The following is a 19,005-nucleotide window of genomic DNA, read 5'->3' on the forward strand; positions in this document are numbered from 1 at the left end:
TAGGAGCTGGTTGAATGGACATGGGGAATCAGGGGCAGAAAGGAGGAGTGTGCTGTCACAGAATGGGGTGAGCAATTAGGGTCACATAACAATGTATGTATAAAAATTTTGTATGGGAGACTAACTTGAAATGTAAACTTCATTTAACTACAACAATTAAAAAAAAAGAAAGAAAAATTTTTTTTCCATTGGGCACTTTGGAAACAGTTCAATAATCAGAGTGCCAAAATAATTCTCCGAAGGCAAGTGTTCCCTTTTTGATATGCTAGAGCAGAAGTCAGTTTCCAGGACAGGAACACTAGGTGTGCTAAGTACTTTTGCTTACAATATTATTTACAAAGTGCTTTCGGTAAATACATTATCTTGATCCTCTTTACAATCCTTTGAAATGGGCAAGAGGGGTAGATATCATTTGTCCCACTTTATAGATGAGGAAACCAAGGCTCAGAGAGGTTATGTTACTTTCTCCTGAAATAACCAATTGCTAGTACGCTGCTAATAAGGAGCAGAGCCAGATCTAGAACTGAGGCCTTCTGACTTTCAGTCTAGTGCATTTCTCCTTGCACCAAAGTTACCCCAGTCTCTCTTCACTGATCGGAAATAACTGATTTTGAAAGCCCACTGTCGCTTGCCTGGAACATCACTTTCCCCCTATAAGGATGCCACTTCCCTGCACAGCTAAGCACATTAGAGGAGCACATTACCAGTTATGAAGTTCATACCACTGTCTAACTGGTCTCTGAAATACTGTCCCACCAAAGATGCAAGGGCATGCAAAGAAGGCACTAAGGACTGAAATTACAGCAGAAATTAAAATGATGCTAAATTAATGCATTCTTTGGTTGCAGGATTAGGAGCAAGTGTTATTGCAGATAAGTCTTCTATTTTTTTCTATTAGAAACTCCATTCTCTTTAAAAGATCAACAAGAACTAAAAGGGAATTCCCTAAGGTCAGCTCTGAGGAAACATAAACCTCTAATTCAATAACTCTGCTACTGCTCTGAAAAAAAGCTTTCTTATTGCAACATCCATATGGAGCCAATTGGACATTAATGACTAATCAATCCCTCCCCTTTCTATTCTACTTAAAGTGTCACAAACCATGTTTAGATTAGCCCATTTCCTGCTTAGGATTGCTCAAGATGTCTTTTGTTCTTTCAGGACCAGCCTGACGGAGGCAGCTTAAACAAACACACGACCAGAGTGGCGCAGGAGTTATAAAGTGCCATATGTGAATGAACAAAGGGGCTATACTAAAGCCTTTTGTGGTATTTGTTAATGTTTTTCATCTGAGCTTAAAAAGGCTTAATGACTTTGTGGTGAGCTGATGTATGTGGCTCGTGGCTTTGCAAAATGAAGGAAATTCTAACCAGTGATATACCAGTTTGTATTTTCAAGAGCCTCTTACATTCAGTTTTGGTGCCAGTGTTCACTTTTTTCTTTTTTTTTTGGTTCTCAAGTTGTATTTGCTTTACACAGACAGCTAAACAGAGCACTTTATCTTTTTTTCACTATAGGATTCCAGGGCAGCTGGGATAACTTATGGGATTCTTTATTTTCATGACCTTAAAGTAGCATAGTGCATCAAATATTCCATTTATTACCTATATGCTTTATGAATGCATAGGAGGAAGGCTTACCAGCTATTGAACCCAGGCAAAAAGGGATGATTTAAGCTTGAACCAGAGACCACTGAGGCTGAAATAAGACAATAATAGGTTCTGGCCTCCTAAATTATCAGGAGAGCCAGGCTCAGGTTCAAGTAAATTCCCTTGGAGACTATAGAGGCTGGTGAAAAGTTGGAAGACTAAATAATTCATGTTGCTTAGCAGCTTCTGGCTTCATCCAACTCTACCTATTACCATGGGCTCTATATGAAGTTAAGTAGCACAAACGAAGATGAAGCAAATCTCAGAGTTAGTTTACAAAGATGCTACTAAATCCATCTTCTCATTTCCATTTGTATCACCCACTGATTGCTGTAGCTCTCATTGTCTCTCAGCTGAATTATATTCTTACTTCCAGTTTTGACTCCCCTACCCTCACTTAAATACCTGTCCCTAATTTCAGCCAGAGTGATCCATCAAAAATGCAATTCTGATCATACCACTCCTGTATTTAAAACTCTTCAGTGGCTCCCTAATACCCACAAAATGAAGTCCAAACTCCTTACCATGGTGTACAAGGCTGTGACCTAGCCCTCTACCTATATCTCCAGTTGGCTACCGTGTTTGAAAATCTGTTCTTTTATATTACTGAACTACTTCTAGTCCCTGTCTACCTTGCAATCACTCTTTCTTTAAGACATCTCAGGGATCATCTTCTCCAGGCAGCCTTGACTGGTTGCCAGGTTGGGCTAAGTATTCTAGGCTCCCATAGCACCCTCTGCCAACTTCTGCCTTAATATTTACCATATTTTATACAAATTACCAGTTGTATGTGCCCAAATTCTTCACTACACTGTGTATCCCAAAAGGGTAGAAGCTGCATTATATGTTATTCATAAATGCATCCTCAGAGTCTAGTACACAGGCTGCCTTAAGGTAAGTAATCAAATGTTACCAAGACAGCAGACAGCAGTGGATATCTTCAGCAGTAATAATTTTAGAGTGAGACTCAGATGTCAACATGTTGAATTTCAGAAATCAGATTTTGCTTAAGTACCACTTTATTTCTTATATTTTGTTCAGTGTCTTGCCTTGCTTGAGCCCTCTGAAAAATAAAATGTCTTTGATGGGAGTGTACCTATAGTTGTTTGGAACTCAGAGATCATTGGTTCTAATGTTACTTCTTTGACTGACTTGCCACACTGCACAGTTCTGAGATCCTAGCCTCCCACTTCCAGGAAAACCTTGGATGGATGGTAGGGCAAGTCTTAGGTTTTGGGGAATATTAAATCTGAAAACTATTCTAATGCTGTAGAGTATGTGTAGATATATACAACTGATGTATATGTCCAAACAAGAATATGATGAGACCTTCCCTAGACAGCAGAGTGGTTATAAAATGGATAAAACATGTTCATAGAATATGGGAGGGATTTTAAAAATCATTTAATCCAGACTCCTCATTTTGCATGAGGAAACTTTGAGGTTTAGAGAGTTTAAAGTAAATTGCCCAAGTCTCACAGTTAGTAAATGGCAAAATCATAATGGGAACTCCCATGTGACTGTTCCCAAAGTTTCACACTCGTCACCAAGTGAACTTCTAAAATGTTCAGCCAAATTGTTTCAATGACATCCAGACTTGGCTTTAAAAACTCTTAACACAATTAATTTGACCGGTCTCTATTCTCCATTTCATTTCATTTGTTCCAGGGAATCTGTCTTTTACTAGATGGGAGATTCAGATAATGGGTGAGGTAGAAACAATTTTTTTTTAAGACTAGGGCTATGGAAATACAGTGTTAGGTAGATAAGGTAAAAGGATTTTTGGCAATCAGTCCAATTTTAAGAGTTACCAAAACTTCTTTGCCCTGAGAATTGGATGAAAGTATTTGAAAGGTACTAGAGTAAAACTTAACAAAAGCTGGAACCCATGTAAGGCAGAAACCTACCAGAGAAGGAAAACACAAATATTTTCCACTAAAACAAGTGATAGAAAAGTGCTAAGACTGCGCCCTGTCAAAGGTGGGAAACTGGCGAGATCTGGAAAAGTAAGGCAGGCCTGTCGAGTCCCAGCTCTCACAGGTTTCACCGCAGCTGTAATAGGTGTGTGGTTTGAAAGATTTAAAAAAAGATTCACAAGTTTCTATTTCTCATTAAGTTTATACGCTTTTAAATGAAAACCAAGATAAGAAAAGCTACTCCAACAAAGGCAACCAATTCAGCTAGCTCATCTTGGAGAAAAATTGGAGGTGGTGTGGCTGAGCGATGGTATGTAGTTAGATAAATCTGGGTTTGAATTGTAGATTTGATCTTTGCTAGGTGAGTAACCTTGGACAGATTATTTCCTTTCTCTTAACTTTAGTTTCTGCTCCATAAAAGAGAGCTAATAATTTCTACTTTGCAGCATCTTTGTGAGGATAAAATAAGAATATATGCAAATTTCCTAGTAGACTGACTGGAACCCAGTACACACTCACTAAATAGTGGCTCCCCTTAAAAAAAGCAGCAGTCAACAGTCTCATAATCAACAATCCTAATCCTTTGTCACTCCAATGAGTCCTTTATAAAAAACTGGTCCATAAATTCACAACATAATCGTCTCTCTCTTTTTTCTGGTTCTGACTAGGTGGCATAGTCCATTTAATATACTTACATATAGGAGCTAGGGAGCTATGAGATGGTCTTTCTTGGTTGGGCCTTATGAATAGTCATCATATTTTAGTTCTAGATCACAGTGATCCTTTTGAAATACATTTTTAGCTTTTGATCAGAAAAAAAGCTCCAATAGCTAACTTGTGTGTTCATTTTATAACTACCCTGAAGAACAGGACTATGAAACACAGGTAACATCACCCAGGTATGGAGAGAGACTAGAAAGGGAACAAACATGAATTAAGCACCTGCTGTGTTCTCGGTACTGGAATAGATTCTACTGCTTCTGCTGCCATTACTAATTTTTTTTTTTACAGCAATATGTAAAAAAAAAATACAGCAACATGTGAAAAAAAATTGGCATAGCAGTGCTTAAGAAAGTACCTCATAGGGGGAAGGCATGGTGGGCAGACATAGAATGCACATGTTATTTGCATAAAAATATGGTATATACCTAGCAAAGCTATATAGATACCTTTTGTTTAACTTCCAAATCAATACTTCTTTGCCTCTTGCCACTGCTATCACTAGCACTGGTTTTGCTGTGCTTGGGAGCATGATGCATTTCATGATAATATTTTCTAAAGAAAATTAAACAGAAATAACACTACAATACTCAAGAGACACGCGATATATGAGATTGGATGAAGTTGCCTACAAGTCAAAGCATACGCTGTTATATCGTAAATTTTTTATTTGTAAGTGGGGAAAGTTCATATTAAAATAACAATAGAAAGTACAGTACAGTAGTCCCCCGTACCCACGGGGGATACATTCCAAGACCCCCAGTGGATGCCTGAAACCCCAGACAGTACCGAACCCTATACATACTATGTTTTTTCCTATGCATATTCGAATTGCCAGCATCACTACTCTTGCACTTTAAGGCCATTATTAAGTAAAATAAGGGTTACTTGAACACAAGCACTGCAATACTGCAACAATCGATCTGATAACCTAGACAGCTACAGAGTGACTTACAGGTGGGTAGCATATACAGCTGGATACGCTGGACAAACGGAAGAGTCACATTCGGGGCGGCATGAAGTGGGGTAGCAGGAGATTTCATCATGCTACTCAGAATGGCATACCATTTAAAACTTATGAATTGTTTATTTCTGGAATTTTCCTTTTAATATTTTTGGACCATGGTTGACTGCAGGTAACTGAAAACATGGAAAGTGAAACCTTGGATAAGGGGGGGACTACTATTCAGTATGTGCATAAACCAGTAACACAGACATTTACTAGGACTATCAAGACATATGTGTTATAGGTTATATATGTACTGTACCATTATACACCTGGCAGCACAATCACTTTGTATGCAAGAGACATGAGATACATGTGTTGCGTGTGGGAAGGTGATGCATTGGCTACATCCAGTTAAGTCCACTACATCCTGTTCTCCAATCAAGATTTCTGAACTCTATTATAACCTTATGGGACCACGGACGTACACGTGGTCGAATGTTGCCCGAACAGACATTATGCGGCACATGACTGCACTGAAACTATTAAGCTTTAGTTTATATTTTTAGTATAAATTTAAAATGGTTAAGTATACTGCTTATGAAATTCTTCTTTCCAGGGTTGAGACATGGGATATTAAATTTTAGTTCAGAGTTATTCTTTACAGCCTACTCCTAAACATAACAATCTATAGGATAATGCAAATGCTGATAGATTCTTACACAACCTCTTCCCTCTGGTACCATGACCCAACTTGGGGCATCATATCTAAGGTGTAAGTAACCACTGAATCAAAGCAATTGAAAAAAATCACTCTCCTAAGCGAGAGGCAAAGTACAAGACTAATTTGTATGGCATCGATCAGTCACAGCAGACAAAATGAAAATCATACATATATGAATAATATATCTAGAAGGAGAGGAGAAAAGGAGGTATTTTTAATATGATTTGAATGAAAACCCTCCTAACACCTGCTCAGCTTTCTCATGATGTGAATGGAAAGACGCTCAGTCACACATCCTCTCTGAAAGGATATTAAAGAGAGCAGAGGAATAAAGAGACTAACAGATCTATAAGATCAACCTATCTAACAGCTGGCTTTCCATTATTCTCAGCCTATGCAATCCAAGTCAGTCTTGAACAATTAGAGATTAATAATGCCTGTTTACCTGGTAGCAAAGTCCAAATTCCTCAGCCTAGCATTCAAGGTCCTCCACAATATGGAATCCAACTATTTCTATAACATGTTCAACAAATATTTACTAAGCACAAGTACATGCAAGGCTTTGGTGGGGAACACAATGAGAAAGAAGTGCTTATCTCTTTCTTCTCTTCAGGATCTTCCTTATGAATGTCTGTGTGCTTTTAGTCTCTGTGTCTGCTTAGATTTTCCCCTCAACTGAAAGCTCTTTTTTTTCTCTTTGCTTATCCCAAACCTAGGCTTATCCCCAGTCATACTTCTATCAGGCCATCCAGAAACATCACTGTCCACAAAGCACTGCAGCTTCTTCTTCTAAAATGCACTTCCTTTCTTTATCTCTAATGGTGTACTTGAAAATAATACCTTGCTTTGCTTTCTATGTGTACTAATCTTGTAATCCCAGCTACATTATTAGATGTTGGAGAATGCAGTGTATTCTGTCTTTTAAAAAATCTTCCCCTCCACGTCCATAACCGTGCTGTGCACATAAGAGATAATCAGTAAATTATAACTTGGTTGTTCATGTTGGTAAAACTAACGATTGGAAGACCTCAAGGGGGGACAGATGCAGATTGCGAAGACCTGGCTACTGGCTGTGCAGAGAACTACTTTCAAAGAGTATGAAAACAGATAGCAGATGGTGGGTGCAAGCCACCAGTTAGTGATAGACAAGTAGAGCGAAATGCGATATAGAATCTAGAAGGATATACTCAAAGATAAGAATATCTTCATTAAAGGAGAAAAAAAGATAAGCGCTCAGTAAGAGAAAATGGTTGTAAGAGGAAGGGCTGGATGGGTACTGCCTTTTTGGAACAAGTTAGAAGCATAGTTAACAGAATTTGAAGAGAAGGAAAGTCTAATTAGGCAACAAGGTTGGTCTCTAAAACCAATCTTGACCTATACCATAACCGATACCGGTTGCCATTGAGTCGATTCTGACTCATGGCGACCCCATGTGTTGCAGAGTACAATTGTATCTGATCTTAGGCAGAGAGAATTTAAAGAGCACTCAGAGTTGGCCTGATGCTCTTTAAATCCCACCAGCCTGATGTTAGGATGAATTCTGTAGCTTGCAGGTAGGAAATCAAAGGGCTCTTGCTGCAAAGAGAGAAGGAATTATGGGACAGGGAACTAGACACAGTCCATACCTCAAAAGCTACAGTCAGTCCAAGCATGGCAGATAGATCTCTGTCAGTGAGGATTTGTTCTAATTTGTTGGTTTATGTGAAGCAAACATACATACTACTGAGGAAGCATGAACTGATATTGCAGTCCTATGGGGAATGCAGGCGGGCTGCTCTTGTCTTGGGTCTAATTTTCTTGGTAGCAGTGTTCATCTTTTATCTCCAGTTACTGTATCAAGTTAGGAAAATTTTTCTGTGTGATTCAGTAATGGAATAGACAGATTCTTCCCCAGGGGTGGAGGACAGTCAATCAGAGAAGCAGATAGTTTTTTGTGGTGATGATATACCCTGCCACTGATGCCTCTTTAGAGAAGGTAGCTACTGGGCAGGGCTATTGGGCAGGGCTAGGTTCTTCACTGAAGGAGCCCTGGTGGCACAGTGGTTAAGACCTCGGCTGCTAATCGAAAGGTTGGTGGTTTGAACCCACCAGGGATCTGCAGGAGAAAACACCTGGTGATCTGCTCCTGCAAAGATTACAGCCTCGGAAACCCTATGGGGCAGTTCTACTCTGTCCTACAGGGCTGCTATGAGTCCGAATCGACTCAACAACACACAGCAACAACACCACGTTCCTCACTAAAGGGAGGCCGGGCCTTTGACAGGGGCTGTTCTAGCTGAAGCAACACTGAGAAGCAGGTTGAGTTCCCTTTATGCAGCATTTAGGAATGGAGTCATACACGAATCTTGACATTTCACTCTCTTGCCCTATTCGGACTATCCATCACTTGGAGGGTTCAATGGAAATTGTTTCTACCAACATTAAAAGTTATTTGGGAGCTTTTAAGACACAGCAAATATGTTTCTTTAAGAGAAGTTTATTTGCTTGTTTAAGAGAGCTGCACTTTATATATAGTACTGATATAAACTGGTGCACAGGATCCTCTAAAACTGTTTATATCCACAGTAAAATACATTTTTGTGATACTCATACAACAGAGTTAGTCCAGAGCCAAGGGCTTTGTGAACTCTGCTTATCTCCCAGCTTGTGTGGCCGTTACTCAGTCTTTACCATGTTATAGGCTTCCCTGGCTACCCATTCTGGCCTCAGACTCCAGCCTGCTGTTCGACAGAGACCGCGCTGCTTCTTGATTTCCCTGAGATGTCTGGACACACTGTTTCAGGCAGAGATAGAAGGCCAAACCCATAAGCCCACAGCACAGCTCTGGTTAATGCTCCCCTCAGATTTCATCTGGGCCTTTTTAAAAATATGTATAATTCCCATTCTTTAATTCCTGGGATGTGCTTTAGTAATAGAATACCTACTTGGGCAAAGGCATCTCATTTCTGGTATATTTCTACAGCTACATTTATTTAAGAGATAACATGGTCTCTAATATTGATACTTGTTGACTTCAAGGTAGATTACTTAAATTATATGGAAGAAAAATTAGCAGGTTAAACTGTCAGCTAGATACCATCTAGATCAACTTCCTCATTTACAAATGAGAAGATTTAGAGAAGGAAAGTAACTTGCCTAGGTGGAACAACAAGAGTTTAAGTCTCCTAGCCCTTGAGTGATCCTATAGGACAGAGTAGAACTGACGCATAGGGTTTCCAGGGCTGTGAATCTTTAAGAAAGCAGTCTGCCATATTTTTCTCCCATGGAGTGGCTGATGGGTTTGAAACACCAAAGTTTCAGTTAGCAGCTGACCCCTTAACCATTGTGCTGTCAATTGACTCGACAGCAACAGGTTAGCCCTCGAGCAAATATGTGGAAGGGTATCATGTAGGGAAATGATAAATTTTATTCTATCTGAGTCCAGAAGTCAGACTAGAACTAACGGGTAGAGGTTACAAAGAAGCAGGAGCAAATGTTGGCTATAAATCACAAAGAAGTAATAATTAGAGTTAGAATGTGCTCCTCAAGAAGCACATTTCCGTCATAAGACTATTAGAGGCATTCTAACAGAAGTGACAGAAGTGAAAGGAAGCCTTGTGGTGCATGGTAAGCGCATGGCTGCAAACTGCAAAGTCAGCAATTCGAACCCACTAGCCACTCAACAGGAGAAAGATGTGGCAGTCTGCTTCTGTAAAGATTCACAGCCTTGGAAACCCTATGCGGCAGTTCTACACTGTCCTATAGGGTCACTATGAGTTGGAATAGACTTCACCACAACGGGTTTGGTTTTTTTGGTTTAAAAGAAGTGAGATGACCACTTGTCAGGAATCTGAGAAGGGATTTCCTGCCTAAAATTATAGATTTGATGACCTCCCTCTTTTATTCCAATTCTGAGAATCTAAGCGTTGCAATGTAAAGAACTATATTCTGATGGGCTTGAACTGATGACCTTTACATTCCAAAGTGTGAGCAGTTATAGTATTTAAATCCTACCCCAGATTATGCTACAGCTTGCCTCTGCTGCCTTGAATGACTCGTGTAGCATCTGAGTCAATCTTTCTTTTCCACCAGAAGAAAAGATTCTCCAAAGGAGTGGAAGGGGAATGAAAAAAGCTTCAAAGATTTCGCAGCGTATGGATCAAAGGGTAAACAGGATTTTTAAGAGAGGACATTCATATTAAGTGGTGTATTTTGAAGGGAAGAGAGGGAAAATTGGAGTCTCTGCTATTTGCTCATAAACAGAGAGCTTAAACTGACAATAATAAAGCTATTCTGAGATATAAAACTTACAAGCAATCAGAAGTTCACCAAAAAAAAAAAAAAAATTAAAAAATGAAGCTTTCAGAAGGGTAAGGCCATCTTGGCTGGTATCCAGTTCACAAATTCAGTATGAATCCATAAAACCCTTCTAAGCAAATCTGAGAATCTGAGAGCAGCAGTCCTAAAATGGGCTATTCTTGGTATACATATCCATTTCCGTTCAAATCAATGCAAATTTTTAATACACAGAGGACAGTACCTCATTACAGTTCTAATCCAGGGTCCAAAAGTCTGGCCTAAAACACCCTGTGTTTTATTTATGAAGATCCTAATTACAATCATAGATTTGGAAGGGACCTTAGGGATAATCAAATCCAACATACTTTTTATAAAAGATGTACAAACTTAAGCTCAGAGGCGTTAGTCACTTGTTTGCTGTCACTTAGTAAATGAATGTGTATCCAAATCTCCCAAAACGAGACCAGAGTCCTTTCTATTATACTGCTGTTATTGTTAGCTGCTGTGGAGTCGGACTCTGAGTCATGGCAATCCCATGCACCATGGGATGAAACACTATCTGGTCCTACACCAATGCCATGATTGACTGCAGATCGAACCATTGTGACCCATAGGGTTTTCACTGATTTTTGGAAGTAGATGACCTGGCCTTTCTTCCTAGTCTGTCTTCATCTGGAAGCGCCACTGAAACCTTCTGAGCATCACAGCAACATGCAAGTGCCCACTGGCAGATGGGTGGTAGCTACACATGAGGTGTACTGGCCAGGAATTGAACTCGGATCTTACACAAGGAAGTTGAGAATTCTACCACTGAACCATGACTGCCCTCTATTATCCCAACTTTCCTAATTTTTTTTCCCAACTCTCCTAATTTCAAGGTTGCATATTATATATATTATACTATATTATATTATACAACCTTGAAATTAGGAGAGTTAGGATAAGAATTACTTTTTCCTAAGCAGAGTAAAGAGGAGAAAAATGCTATAAATACATAAAAAGTTAAACAGCTGTTCATCAGTCTTAATACATGGTGACAGACTCAACTAATCTAGTCCTCTCTTGCTTACATGTCCTATATAGGAGCTAACAAATTTTAGGTACACAGTACATATCAAGCCTTCAACTGCTTCAAAGCCTAACAAGACCTTAAACATATTTCCCAAGTTTCCAGTACCAGTGAATTTGTAGTTTTATAAATATCATGGTGAACAAGAAATGCTGTCTTGTCACATTCAAGCCAAATAACAGCTGGACTTTAAAAATAAAATTTTGAAGGCATTTGCCTTTTATATTTTTAATTTCTGTTTTCCTTGCTTATGGTTTTGTCATTTGGTTTTGATGAGTGGTTAATACGCACGCACAGCTGCCTCTTTTGGTGACCTTTCCCCTACTGCCTCCATGCCCAGGGCTATGAAGCAGGTCTACAAATTGCTTACTAAGTGATATTGTCATTTTCAGGACTGGCAGACATTTTCCTAAGAAGCCTGACTGGAATGGGGCCTCATCTTCTAGGCTGATTACGTTAGTCACTATAGAAGCGCCACAGGAGGGTGGGGTGGAAGTGGAGAAAGGGCATAGCCCCTTAAAATTGCTGTTCCAAAGCCAGAGGAAACATGGAGGTGATTAGGTATGGACTAGGGCCGCAGAACTCACTTGTTAATTGAGATTGCCTAAGTAGGTCTTCCTCTGAATTGTCTGTGGCAGCACGAAGACCTAGTCCTGATCTTCATAGCAGTTTTCTTAGTAATAACTGTGTATTTACCTTTTAATTTCCTATCTTCCCTCACTAGACTGTAAGCTCCAAGAGGTGAAGGACATACCTGTTTTGTTTTCCATGGGATACGCAGTGTCTAGTTCAGGGACTGGCATGTAGCAGACACTCAATAAATGTTTTCTGGACCATGGAATAAGTGACTGAATGATTTTTTTAGTTATTCTGATACTTCCGCCCCTTCTTATCTTCACTTTATGGAAAATATGAAGGATCAAAGTGGAGAAAATGTTAGGTGTACCTGTTTTCTCCTCTGACTTTAGTAGGAACTGTATCTCCAGCAGGCTTGGAAATCAGCTCACACTTGAACAGATGCCAGGAAATAGCAGCAAGTCAGCAGAAGCCTGCTACCCATCCCAGCAGTCCTCACAAAGTCACTGCACTTCTGCCGGTATTAGAGCAAGTAACTTGACTCCATTCATGAACTCACAGTCCCCCAAAAGCACATGAGGTCTCAATCGCAACTCTGGGCAAGCTTCTAAAGGGAGGTTTTCACACGCCCCTTAAGCTCCTGGGCCACTACAGCCCTTCTACTATTACACTCACCAGGTATTGCTGCTACGTGTGACAGAGTAACACAAGAGCTGGTGTATGGCATGACTTGCTATATTTAGGGGATAGGAAATGGGCCATATTGAGGAAGGTCACAAGGAGTTTGCTCAGAAAAATGAAGGCATCACATATTTACCCTTTTATACAGATGGTGGGGTACAGCACAGTATTTAAGAGCTTGGGTTATGGAGCCAGGCTGCCTGGAATCCACTTCATGTCTACTAGCTATGTGGCCCGTTGCAAGTTACTTAATTACTCTCAACCTCAATTTTCTCCTCTGTAAAATGGAAAAAAAACTAATACTGTCTTTTTAGAGTTGAAAAGTTTTAAATGAGAAAATGTGTGTAAAAACCTTATTCTCTGGCATATTAGTACTCAATAAGTGCTTGTTAAAGAAACAAACAAATCCAAAGTAGTCAGGAAAATGATATTGACAGTCTGGGTATTGAATATTTCTATACAATATGTTTCTCTATAGTTAAGCTTTTCATTTTTTCCTTTTATAATGGTTAATAATAACTCTGACCATGATTTTTAACCTGCTAAACACATGATATCATCAACTAGAGTATCTCAGCATTACTGAGAGGCAACTGAGTATATTTATACCCATTATATAGTTAAGAAACCAAATGAAGAATGGTGAATGTCGATTTAAGAAAAATCTGTTAGAGCAAGAGTAAGGTGATAGAACTCTGTAGCTCCTAGACTATGGCCAAACGAACGGATCAAATATTCAAAAGTGATGAAAACTATTTATTTCGATGTCTGAGGTCAAAGGCTTAGCTACTCTACAGTACAATCGCCCAACAAAATTGAGAAAGGCCAGACCTGAAACACTTCCACACAGACTTTCAGGCCAGCCATGGTCTGTGTTAACTGTACACACCTCATCATTTGGACTCCCTGGCTCCCTAGGCCAAGGAACTGCAACCCTCACCAGTAGAAAAGTCTGCGTTTTAAGTGCCTATGAAAACGTCACTATGTTCTGAAGACATTTTTCAAGGAAGACAGCTACTATATTTCTGGTTTTGAGTCCTCTTTATCCCTCCCTTCCTCCTCCTTCTGTTTCTCTTCTTTCTCTCTCCAAATATCTCTCTCTCCAAGTTTCTCTTTCCCTCTCCTTAATCCCTCTCTCTCACTTGGACACACGCACATACCAATCAGAATTTATTTTAACACCTTGTCCCCAGGACTATCATCAAACATTAGTCTCTCGTACTGGTATGAAAAATCTACCTTCTGGAAACTCTCTGGAATGCTTCCTAATGTCTGATACTACCTATCTCTTAAGGCTCATGCCAGGGATTTCTGAACTGCTTGGGATTGCCTCAAGCTATCACTAGCAGCCATGCCCAATTCAGATGTGCTATGAAATGTCTTCATGTGTTTTCAAGGGATTAGGGTCCTGGAAGAAACCTTGCCAGTAAAAGGGAGACTAGTAAGGAAGGACTTCAGCTTGGGACCTGAGATGGGTGAAGTATTGTGTTACTCTGAAGAGAACAAATTAATCTTCCCTGACTGCTGAGAGGGATTTTGCCAAAGAAACAGCTAACGGGAAAACCAGTCCCTACTCTGTGATGATGACACAGTAAATAACCAGGCAACATTACTACTGAAGTGCTGACCTAACTCATAAATTGTACCCAGCCTCTGGGGAGCAATTTCTGCTGATTTGCTGCTTGTGCATTTAAAACAAACAAACAAAAAGGGAAGAGGAGCAGACAGGCATTGATAGTGCTATGGGTAAATATTCTGAGAGTAAATCTGGTCTTTCGACCCAGACTCTCGAGACTTTAGTAATGGTTAGTGCCCACGCACAGGCTGCTGCAGCCTTCCCCAAGCAATTATTAATTTTATACCAAATCTGCAGCAAAGCATCATTTCATTCCCCAAATGGTTTGACTATACCTGGAAATCACTAGATTTGGAATTTAAAAAAAAAAAAAAATCTCCTTTGTATTTTTTTTAGCAAGAATGCAATGAGGCAGATGAAACGCAGAATTCCGTTCATCAAAACCTTATTTTAAAACTTTAAAATGACATGCTAAAGTACTTAGATTGCCATGTTGTCTGTAATACAGACTACTTTCAAAGTCTTCAACTATAACAAATAAGAAGGCTAACATTTCCTCTGCTTTTCCTAGAAAATCTAGCTGATAACTCCTAAGATAGACTATAAAGATCTTCCATCTAACTCAGACACACCTTTGGAAACACATGGAGCAGCAGAAAAGAGCTACAGAAAAGCCACTCACCCTCTGCATCTTCTGGCCGAGTAAGGTCGATGACACCTGGGCCCAGCTTTCCATCTTCACTTGACTTTCCTGTTAGCTGGGGCCCCAAATTCTCAAAGCGTGTTCTTTCCTAAAGGAAAGAATAATTACAAGGCTTATTCTAGCTTCCAGAGCAGCCACTTTTTCCTTCCAGTTTCTATCTTGCTTAATGGGCAAAATTTGGATTTACAAACATCGTTTCTGACCAATTTGGGCTCAGAAAGTCTTTCCAGAAGATTACACTAGAGCTGGATTGTGGCATTGGCAGTGCTGACAGCCAGTAAACCATAGAACCTGTAAGGAAAGGAAATCTGTGGCAGGAAACCTGCCAGAGCTGTACTGCACATCTCTCTCTTGGGTTTTCTCCAGTAATCTAAAAGGAATACAATTGAGAGGTCTAAGCCAAAAGTGCAAAACTTGAAAGATCAGTTCGTATTAAAATACACTACTAAATTTAATGAGAGGAATTTTCCCATTTGGAGATCATAGTGTGCATTGGTATTCTGGGGAAATACAGATCAGAATTTTATGTTAAGAGGATTTCAAGGACAAATATTTTGAAGCACATACACTAGATGCTCATATTGACACTATTATTTTGCCTAGAAATTTCAGCTGTGTCTTCCTGGGAACCAAAAAGGAGGACATCACTCCTAGTAAACCATCAAGTCAGGAAAGTTAAATACTCCTGCCACTATAGGAGGAAGTCCCAAAGATGTCTTACTTGTTAACCAGTTCTTCTAGGATCAGGAGTCTGAAGCATCACAATGAATGCTCCCTCTACAGCCCTCTGGATCAGTTAACAGAGGGCTCACTGACCATCATTAATATTGTGTTCTTGTCCGCAGAAACACAGCACGTGTCCCCCTCTTGCCTCCTTGCCTCTCTCCAGGCTCAAACTTGGCTTTGTGTTGTGCTTATGAATGAATGAAACCTTGTTGTTCATTACTATGAAACAATATTAAATGTCATGTCAGCTTGAATTTACAGACATGAAATAGCAGCTTCCAGTGCCGGGAATGGTTTCTGCATGTTATACTTAATGCATTATGCAGCAGTAGAGTGCTGATTGCTGTTCAGTCTATTGTTCAATGACCTAGTTCTGTACTGAGCATGTTCGGCATTAGATGGAAACACTGTGAGTGTTCTCTTCTGTAAGATGTTTAGAAACTTGGAAATATTCTTAAAGAGCAAACATACAATTACTTGATAGAGGCTGTGCCTCATTTGTACAGCCTCACTACATTTGTGCTGCTCTCTAATACGATTATTTTTGAATATCATTATATTTCTATAATTAATTCCCATCAGTCAAATTGTGCAAGAAGTCTTCCAGTTCTGCTTCATCATGGAATATGTTGGAATCTGTGTTGGAAGAAAGCACAGCATAAACCTTGCTTTAATCTAGCACCATTTCTGTGAAATATTTGCAACCTGTAATAAAGTTATAAATTTCCCCAACTGAGTAACACTAATTAGTTACAATAGCAGTATGTGGGGAAACCTCTGAAATGTGACACTTGTAGAAAACAGTGAAAATAAAAATCAAATTAGGTGCGGTTCCCCAATAGCTTCTTATGTGAAAACACTGCTGCACAAGAACAAATTAACCCAGATACAGGACACAACAAAAAGCAACCACAAGCCATGTGTGAGTGTCACACATTGTCTCGGGGGAGGACAGCTGCTTTTAATCAGCCCATTTCTACTGTCGAGTAGCACTTTTGGTTGTTGTGATGTAAAGGAGAAGAACTAAAGTGAAGGTGAGTAGTACCAGGGAAAGCAAAATATTCAACCTTTGTTTTATCACATTGTTTCAAATTTCAAATATTTGCATGTGAATGCTCTCCCTATGTTAAATGCAAAAGGAGTTTTGATGTGACACCTGCAATCTTCTTGGAAGAACAACCTTTAACTGTATTTTCATGGGGGGAAAAACAACTTTCTCTGAAAATCAACAGACCGTGCTACCTATCAATATGCATATTTCAAGTATCTTTCTAGTCATTCATTCTCTTTGATTTTACTGGAAAATATTCTCAGTAAAAAAAAATAAAGTTCCTGAAAGAATATCAATATTTTGACAAGGAAGGAGAAGAGGGAAAATTACATGCCATGGTTTGTAAAATCCTAAGACAACAAAGCTTACATGATGATAATATCTTTTCTTTTATAAAAAATGAAGTGCACTCACAATTCAGTAGTATCAGCTTGTTTTTAATCATAACAAAAAACATTCAGAACGTTCAACAACACATTCACAGTGTCTTTGAAGTCATACATTTTCTCTGACTTCATTGAAAAAAAAATTCTTCTGCAGAGATACTTTCCCTATAAAATACCAATATTTTGACAGAGTAGAAGTCAAGGAAGAATATCTCATGAAACATTTGTTAAATAGGCAGAAAATAAATCAATGACAAAAATTGTTTTGGGCAGTAGACTGCATTTTAAATTTGGTAATATTAAGCACTTGGGTTTGAGATTACAGAAGGGCCCTACAAAGCTTTGCCCTTTCATTATAAATTTCCACCTAGTCTCCCAGAAGATTTCCTTCTTTTCTTCAAAGAATAGCTCAGAATATTTATTTGCCAGCCACATAACCATAAGATAAGAGGGCCTGATGTCTACAAGTTAGCTCTGGGCAGCTGAGCTAAGCACAGATTTTACCAGTGAGGTTGAACATGAACCTAGTAAATACAGGACGTGGACACGGTCACAAAGACAACTTTAGTTCCAAGAGGCTTCAATGTCAGGCCATCATTGCCAACGGGGATGACTCTATATGGGACGAATATAGACTGTGGGTGGCAAGTTCTTCTTAACTCCAAATTTCTCCACACACTTGAAGTGGCTCTCATAATCTACATAGCTCCCAAGTAAGATATTTTGAAGATACCAGCAAAATACCTCAATGCTAATTGAATCCAGGAAAATTTTCCAGTCTTCATGTTGGCAGTGAAATACGCCATTTTACATGCAGCAACGTGATCAGACACTTACTTATGCATTGTCAGTCACAAACATGCAGGCAACATAAAAGTTATTGAAAAAAATTAAAGTCAGCTCTGCTGTGTTGTAGGACTATTGGCTCTCTAAGTGCTTTGAAATTATGATGTATGAAGTAGATGTTGCACATTAAATAAAGATATTTAAGTGATAAAGCCCCCTTTAGTGAGAGCCAATGAATGTTAAATGTTACAAGCCACAAGCCGGTGGCATCCATCATCTTCACATATTATCGGAGTCAGTGACAGGGCAGCCTCAGTGATGACAGATAGACTGCTACATTATTATCCCTTATTTCCAGAGTCACTGAACAAACCATTCAACTCCTCGGGCATTATTTTTAACTTTGCATTAAATTAGCAACTTCTCCCTCCCCACCATGGCAAGAATGATCAATTTTGTCTTTGCATGGGTGGAGAGAGAGATTAGATTTGGGGTAACTAAAAGATCAGAAGCTTGTTTTCATCTAGGAAAAAAAAATAACTCCCTCTTACTGCCAACAAATGTAAAACTGTGATCTGGGGAAAGAACAGCAATGAAACAGTAAGCACACAATAATGGCTTTTCTTTGCACTTAAATAAAAGCTGAATTTTTGATGTGCACAGTATATTTTAATAAAATTTTATATACTATGTTTTATACACTTATTGGCTATTCCATAATAATGTGTGTGCTAACAGTAAAATTGCTCTTAAATTTATGTGTGTTATTTATATGTTCCCACGTAACAATGCTTTTTGTTGTAAAAAGTTTTCTGTTTATTAATGTAACTTTACAACCACTGCATCCAAGATCTGTGGTAAATTAATGACATTTTTATTATTTTATAGTGTCATTAAATTTTTACTGATCACTCCATCAAACAGAGGCAGTAAAGGCCATAATGTAAACTGGGACACTTAGATCAGGCAGCAGGAAGGCATTCCATATAGTCTGAAGAAAACTGCTAGCTATAAATGATATTTATACCATCTTTAAGCATGTGAGAATACTTGGGTAACTTTGGCAAAACTGTTTCAGTAGTAGAGTGGATTGTGTACTTAAATAACAGTTTGCTTGCCAGTGAGACAAGCCTTTTTCAAACCATATGCCAGGTGACTGATTGCAGCCATCTCCTGAAAAACAACACGTGAAATGAAATGGTGGGTTGGGCACCCTCC

The 19,005-nt window shown here is 39.1% G+C and overlaps 1 protein-coding gene across 3 annotated transcripts in view; it reads right to left on the reverse strand.

Annotated features, from left to right (window-relative positions):
- The window catches only part of SOX6 (SRY-box transcription factor 6), a 431,726-nt gene that overhangs the window by 31,243 nt on the left and 381,478 nt on the right, over nucleotides 1-19,005 (reverse strand). For all 3 annotated transcript variants that reach the window (XM_023737515.1, XM_004369676.3, XM_004369675.3), the window contains one exon: nucleotides 14,818-14,926. In XM_023737515.1, coding sequence (XP_023593283.1) covers nucleotides 14,818-14,926 — 109 coding nt within the window. The remainder of the gene's footprint in view (nucleotides 1-14,817; nucleotides 14,927-19,005) is intronic.

The sequence above is a fragment of the Trichechus manatus genome, unplaced genomic scaffold, assembly GCF_000243295.1.
Source record: "Trichechus manatus latirostris isolate Lorelei unplaced genomic scaffold, TriManLat1.0 scaffold00006, whole genome shotgun sequence".
Lineage (NCBI taxonomy): Eukaryota > Metazoa > Chordata > Mammalia > Sirenia > Trichechidae > Trichechus > Trichechus manatus.